Below are 8,061 nucleotides of genomic sequence, written 5' to 3'. Positions count from 1 at the left end.
AAGAAAGAGCTTTACAGTAAAAATACGACAAATTTATAGTAACAAAATTTAAAATGCAACTTACCTGGTTGTTAAAAAGTATTATGGTGTAACTTTAAATTTAGAGGAACAAAAAACTAACAGGAAAGACAAAAGATGCGATGCTTCCAAGTCAAAGCATTTACAAGAAGAAAAATGATATCGACAAAACGACAAATAAACATAAACTGCAACAAGAATTGACACGGATCAATACCCAATAGTAACCTAAACGGATATGTTTATGTTTATGTTTAAGGTGGGAGTGTCAGTCGGTGATAGTATTAGTTTCTGCTGTTGAAAGGCAGTAAACTTATATTATTTGTATTATATATAATAATAAACGCGGAAAACAAGAACAAAAACATTGATTTCACATTAGAAAATTTGATGATGTAAACTACGCTTGCGCATTACTATGCATTATTGTTTATGGATCCTCCTTTACTGGTTTCAGGTTGAGGAAGGCTGAGTGAGGCAGTGTCGACAACTGCAATGAACAAAATATTACATGAAATTTTCTACAGAAATTCATCTCAATCATCCCGAATTGTCAACCAAAATCTCAAAAATGATTATTTTTAAAGTCAGATTTTCCGAATTTCGACGGAGACATTTTTTGGCTACCATGTTATGCGACTTTGACTTTGAAGTGGGGCTGGTATTCCAACATTCTAACCATTATTCTAAATGAGCAATATTTCAAAAATAATGACAGTGAAAATTTTATTGGTCATGAAGAGTTGTAGATGATTGTTGAAGTCATTCATTATTTTTTGGGGAAATATTTATTCAAACAACAATTATATATTAAGACAGCTGTGACATGAAGTTTTCGTATTCTGAGTTTTCCTCAATCCTAACCTAACTTTGTCTTCAGTTCCGATCATTTTAGGTTAGATTTCTGATTAGTTATTATTTTCTAAAATGTTTACATTCATTCTTTCATATTTTGACTATATTATTTAGCCTACACTTGGCATAATAGTTATCTTGCACCTGCAAAATTTAGGCTATCTAAACTGCTTCAATATGAATATTTCAAATAGGATATCAAACTTGTTCATTGTTCGGAAATTCAGTATGTCAACAGTAGATTACAAAGGGTATAACAATAGTAATTTTCTTGCAAATCGAGAAGGAAGAATGATGAACAAGATCATGTCTGGCAGAAAAAATAAACCAAATAGCAAGTGAGTTGAAATGAATTTCATTATTACAATATATCAGTGTGTTTTGTTAAGCTTCAAGGTAGCAAAAGCAATGCTTTTCTCAATATAGCCCTACACTATTTTTAGGTACTTTCTACTCCACAATCTTAGAAGTAGGATACACATAGATAATTAACATATTCATCTTATATTTATTAGGTAGGTAATTGAAATAAATAATTAAACGTTGAATTTTTACGTTGAGCGTAATTAATTGCATGAAAGTGCTCAAAGGTCAAAGTTAAGTAACCTTTAGTCTTAGTTGATTTGCTTTTCTTTAAAACAGTAGGCTTACTGTGGTAGAGTTAGAAGATAGTACTTTATTGCAGTTTTATATTATGATTAGACTTCACATACTTACAGAACAGACTGCAATATTAGTAATGTTGTGTTGATAAAGTTGTAGTAAGCTGAATATATTTTGTAAATAATAACAATGGTCCAAGTACATTAAATAAAAGAAAAAATGAAAATAAAATTGCATATTTATATTTTGTAGGAGATACTACCCGGACATTGACATGCCCAATGTTGGAGGAACGACAAATTTTTTTGATTTTGTTGGAAAACAGTCAGGATCTTCAAAGCCTCAAAAAAGACTCGTTGTCTTGAATAAAATGCTCATGAGAAATATAAGCGACATTTTATCCACTGGTGAACTAAGCTCCACTCTCCATGGTACAGGTCTTCATTTATCAAAGGTGGGTTGTTCTTTTTAATATTATCATAGAGAAAAGATAGCACAGGAAGACATCTCATGATATAGTGCGTTTATTTTGTAGATTTTAATGTTAACTCAAGCCGATAGTTATTGTCGTTTTTTTGTGATAATGTGACGCTGGTAGTCTTTTATTCTGTGCCGTTCTTACACTATAACCCGGCAAAACAGTAATAATAGACAGTAGTAGATAGTAATCGGCTTGAAACTTGGTACATAGACGAACTATATCATGAATATCTTCTTATGCTATCTTCTCTCTCTTTGATAATATGTGATGAAACACACACTGCATACTTCAAATATATAAATTACATCTACCACGTTTATACGTTGATTAAACTCAAAACTATGTCTGGTTTATTTTGCTATTGGTTAGCAATAGTACCTAGTGTTTGTATTGAATGAGTCACTTTAGACTTCCAGAATTTCTTATAACTTGAATCATATTCTTGCTTCCCATTTTCAATCAATGTAGTTAAAAAAATTATCACAATGTAGTTGGTAGTGAAACTATTAAAGGAAGTTGGAATCTACTAATAAGGATAATACGCAGCTTGCATTCTAATTTGCTGACGACACAACAATATCTAGTGCCAACTAAAAAGAGTCATCACAACTGAGATCACAATGGGCACCACATTGGAAGAAGTCACCAACACCTGCAATATATTGAAACTCACAATTAGCAAAAACAAAACAGTTAACATAAATTTCACTCCATCCAATAATTAGAACAAGTAGAAAAATAATTGTATTGATTCATTGAACCATATTAATTGACCGAACATAGTGAGGTCTATGTTTCAACTCTATGTTTTGCTTTTGTCTGTCTGTATGTAACGCGATTACGGACAAACGCGTTGATAGAATTCGATGAGATTTGGCAGGAATATTCCTTTTTCAACTGCGCGTCGATGTATACAAAGGTTTTTTGAAATTTTGCATTTTAGGATAATATGAAAAGAAGGAATTCCTCCATACTCTGATTCACTATATATATCATCTACTTTGAAGATAGGATTAATTAGACTATAGAATTATTCATTATCAATCAGCTGACAAGTGGATTATTCATTGCAACTACTGTCATTATAATGTGGCTTACTATAGCTGCCATCTATCCTAAAAAATATCCAAGACAGGAAAGCCTTCATCAGGAAATAAAGCTCTACCTAAGCAATAGACCATACTACAGTCTGGACGAGTTTGTAGACGAGCACACCTACAGACCATAAGGGATAAACGAACCCTACAAAAGAGAAGATGAAAAGACGAATTCCGCAGCACTGGCTGCTGGTAAAGACTACAGAAGTAAGAAAGTTGGAATCGACTAATAAAGACAATACGCAGCTTGGCTTGACTGAAGACCAGGGCCGTAGAGAGCCGTGGCGGGCCCTCCGACTAGACCCGTATCGGGCCCCTACATAGCCTATTTATACAATAATTGATATAGTACTTGATCACTAAAACGAAACCCCAAATGGCCTACACATGAGCACAATGTTTTACAACGTTATTTATGATACACGAGTATTCTATCTTTTCATTAGGATAATGGAATTACATAACATAATTTGATAATAATTCAAGTATGTGTCTATTTATTACACACATATTAATGTTTCATTTAGTAACAATTTGTTAAAAAACTATGTTAAAGGATTAAAACACAGAAAAATACTAGTGAGACAGAATACGAATAATATATTAGGTTAGGTTAGGTTAGGTTGGGTTAGGTTCTTTAAACAGATACCATATAGGCCTATTTTCAAATTAACTTTCCTGGCTTTACAACTAGCAAAATTATCAATGACTTTGTTGAATCCATCTTTCGCGCTAGTACACTTTCTAAGGCCAGCACCCCTATATAGGCTTGAGAGGCGATATTGAGCCATGGTGGATCGTTGAACATTTTTCATACGTGCCAGCAAGCTGAATGACCTCTCAGCCTCGGCAACAGTTACTGGCAAAGTGCAGAAAATCCTCAAAGCAATCATTACACTGGGAAAAAGGTTGGAAATTTTCTGTTGAACGAGGACATTCAATAATACTAAAGGTTTCAGGTTCTCACTAAAGTTTGCTGGCAGGATATTTGAAATGACCCATCTCTGAAACCAAAGACCTTAAAGAGATATCTTTAAGGTCTTTGTCCGAAACGAGCTCTTCTTAACAACATAATTTTTGTACAGTGTAGTCCAAGTTTTGATCTGGTTACATAGCTCATCTGTTTGGAGCTTCGGATACATCCACAGAAAACTGAACATTTTATTGATTTTCTTAACAGCTGTAACCGAGAAGTCTCACTTCCATGATGGTGTCCATTAAAACATAGGAAACATGAACTTGAACGGTCTTCGGGAGTCTCATTCGAACCAGCTGGCCATACTTGCCACTCGGCAGTATTGAATCAGTTGCTATAAAATAGGAAAGTTTCAGTAAAAATTATTATTTTAGTTAGGGTGCGTTTGTATTGCTGCTTTAGTCATTTTATCAATAGCTCATTATATAACTTCAATTTTTTGTAGTTTTTTTTATTTCTCACACAATTACAAACAAAAATTTTTTTTTCATTGACAGGCCCCCGCCGGGCCCCCCGGATCCAGCCTTACCTGCCGTACCCTCTCTACGGGCCTGCTGAAGACACAATTTTAAATATCTCGATATATTTCAACCAGAGGCTTTACAAAGTTTACATGATCGGATCTTGGCGAGGATAGATATTTTTCTCGGGTCTCTCCCGTGTTTGATGGATGGATGGAATTTGATGTTTGAAGTGAAACTTTTTTAAATAAATATGTTTTATTGAGATAGGTGGCCATTTCTCCGACTTTGAACCAGATCAATGTTCATTGGCTCGCTGATGGAAACGAGGAAGCAGACAACGAGACAACGAAGCGCTTAGCCGAAATTGCGCCTGAGTTGCGCCATAGTCTCTCGCAGCTCAGCCTCATGGGATCGATACCGAAAATCGAATTCGTTAAAGGTAAGCAAATGCTAATTAATGATTTCGGGCAGAAAGTACACGATTCTTATGGGAGTGTTCACGTTAGGGTAGTAAAGTACTCCATTGCTTCTTATGGGAGTGTTCACGTTAGGGTAGAAAAGTACACCATTGCTTCTTATGGGAGTGTTCACGTATTGACTATAAATTGAAAAAGTTCCAGTAGTAAGATTTACTTGGGTGAGATATAAGTTTTAAGTTAGAACCTCATTTGAATTAGTTTGCCATCCTTGTCTATCATTTGACATAGCAGCTCTATCCTTTTCCAACTCTACTCCATTGACCGTTGCGAAAATAGCCTATGACGAATACCAAACTATTTTGAAAAAAGTTTATATTTTCATGCAAAATATAATGTATTTGAGTTTTAATTGATCATTATTAACAAGAATATTAATTATAATTTTATAAAATACTAGCCGTCAGGCTCGCTTCGCTAGCCATATCCGTCTAGCCAGTCCCCCGACTGGATCGTCCAAAAATGAAGATCAGCGGGCTCGCTTCGCTCACCTGCATTTTTCATTTGAGCATGCTTCATTCCATCAGAAAGTCAAAGTACTTCCTCGCTCGATGAGAAAACGCAGAAAAGCTGAGAAAAACGTTGGAAAAACGCTTATTTTGAGCGTATCTTTGATGAAATATTAAAGTCACCTCATCTCAAATTTTATACCCTAGCTAAACAAACCTCTGTACCAAATTTGAACATTCTCTGTCTATTACTTGATGAAAGAACTGAGAAAACGCAAAAAACGCTAATTTTGGACGTATCTTTGGCGTTATTTCAAATCCCTTCTAACACATTATTACACCCCAGCTGAGCTTCTGTAGTAAATTTGAACAATTTCTGTTCATTGTTCTCGATAAATCTGAGAAAAGCAAAAAAAAAACGCAAGAAAAACGCTAATTTGGGCGTATCTTTGACGTTATTCCAAATTCCTTCTAACACAAAATTATTACACTTTAGCTGAGCTTCTGTACTAAATTTGAACATTTTCTGTTCATTTGCTCTCGATAAAGCTGAAAACGCTGGAAAACGCAGCAGATTCTTGGCGTATCTTTGGAAATTTTTCCAAATCCGTTCTTAGTGCGCTCTAAAGGGCTAACTGAACATACCTACCAAATTTGAACGTTTTTGGTCCGGTAGATTTAGTTCTGCGAGTGAGTCAGTCAGTCAGTCAGTGGGTGAGAGCCATTCGCTTTTATATATACCGGGAAAATATATTTATAGAATATATATTTATATTTATAGATACCGGGAAAATTGAATCACAGCTATCCAATATAGTAGTCAGTGGGAAAAGAGAATTGGCAACCATGCAGTCCTATTATGGCCACTGACCATAGAGAAAAGATTACTATCTCATGGTATAGGATGTTTATGTTCCAAATTTCAATGTTAACTAGAGCTATAGTCAAATGTGACGCTGATAATCTCCCTTACTGTGCCGTTCTTACACTCTCACCCGGTCAAAACAGTAATAATAGACAGTAGTTGACAGTAATCGGCTTGAGAACAAAAATCTGCTTGAAATTTAGATCATAAACGACCTAATCCATGGGATATCTTCTTATGCTATATCTTTCCACTATGCACTGACTTAATAAGGTGATAACTATGAATTAAATTTCAATTCGATTAACATTTGAAAGAGGAATAGTTTTTAAGCTAAGCTTACTTTTCCTCTTTCAGATTACGATATCTATTACTATAGATCAATGGTCGCCAAACTGATGAGCCTGTGAGCTAGAATAGCATTTATAAATCTTCTAGTGAGCTACCAACGAATATTAGAATAAAGAAAGTACGGTACGCAAAATGAAATTTTCACACGTATTGCCTATAAAGATACATTTCTAGTGTTGAAATCTACTTATCTCATAGCAAAAAGTATAACAAAAGTTGAAATGTACATTTCAATGAGAGCAGTGGAACTCTTTTCAGTCATCAAGTATTTTCTTGACGTTTGGAGTGTACGTTGTAGCCGCCATTCTGATGCAGTTGTTAATTACAATTGACCGTTCAGTCAGTCTGTTCCTATATCAATTTTTTATGAATTTCATACTTGAAAAGATGTTTCACACAAGAAACGGAGCTGAACATAGCTTTCAACCTCAATGGAATTCGAATAATATTTGGATATTTTTCTTTGGGGACTTGAGGCCAAATATTTCCAGTTGTAGAGAGTGATCTGAGAGACAGATAATTTTGAAAATCCACAAATTCCATTTCAACTGAAGCCTGATCTGCACCAAAATGTTTTAATTCACAAACTGAGAAATTTTCTGCATAGATATCTACAAAAGAGAGTTGATGAATTGTGCCATATTTGATATGCTTTTAAAATCTTGAAATCGTTGATCAAACTGTTGTTCAAGTCTGAAAGAATTGTAACGTATTCTTGGTTATTGCTGCGGTGCTGCGGAGGATTTTTCTCGTCATTGATTTTCTTCAGACTGGGAAAGTGTTTATAATCAAACTGGACGACATTCTTTTGCACGAGCATTTCTGTGAGCTAGCAAAAACTACCCCACGAGCTACCGGTAGCTCGCGATCGACTGTTTGGCGACCACTGCTATAGATCATTGTAATAATTCTATTGATTAATAAACGATTGATTGTTTTCAAGTTGTGCAATATACAAGCCTACTTAGTTTCAGAACTACAGAAATTGATATAAATGAAAATGATATCTTCCAATTTTATTGCAATGATGTTAAAATTTTATTACAGACTGCAAGTACTTGAAGTTCATAGCAGTGGAAAATTTGCTAAAAAAAGCTGATTTCGGAGAAGACTTTGAACCGACTCCATTAGCCAATGACTGGAAATCGCAAAAAGTTCTGGAAAAATCTATTCCTGATCATTTAAAGGTAAGATTTTTCGGTGAATGATTATAAAATTATTTATTTATCATTTACAATCAACTGAAGGACAAAGAAACATACTACAGTCCAAAACTTCTTTTCATCTTTGAATTATGTTGAATTGAAAAAAACTCCATTCATACAGGTATATTTGGAACAGTGTCAATATAATACGAATAAAAAGTATATTCGTATGGCTTTTGTTGGTGGGGAGTCCCTTGCGGGAAGGTTCCACCTCGCCTGAA

The 8,061-nt window shown here is 34.6% G+C and overlaps 1 protein-coding gene across 1 annotated transcript; it reads left to right on the top strand.

Annotated features, from left to right (window-relative positions):
* Positions 1–873: 873 nt before the first annotated feature.
* On the top strand, positions 874–7,822 carry LOC111062192 (the record flags this gene model as incomplete). The annotated part of the gene is given in 4 exon segments (XM_039445027.1): positions 874–1,211; positions 1,729–1,930; positions 4,762–4,933; positions 7,683–7,822. Coding segments are annotated over 4 exon segments (675 nt in total), but the record flags the coding sequence as incomplete, so codon positions are not given.
* Between the last annotated feature and the right edge of the window lie 239 nt (positions 7,823–8,061).

Source organism: Nilaparvata lugens, unplaced genomic scaffold (assembly GCF_014356525.2).
Source record: "Nilaparvata lugens isolate BPH unplaced genomic scaffold, ASM1435652v1 scaffold6017, whole genome shotgun sequence".
Lineage (NCBI taxonomy): Eukaryota > Metazoa > Arthropoda > Insecta > Hemiptera > Delphacidae > Nilaparvata > Nilaparvata lugens.
Note: the sequence above shows the minus strand (reverse complement) of the source record. Positions and strands in the feature narration are given on the sequence as shown.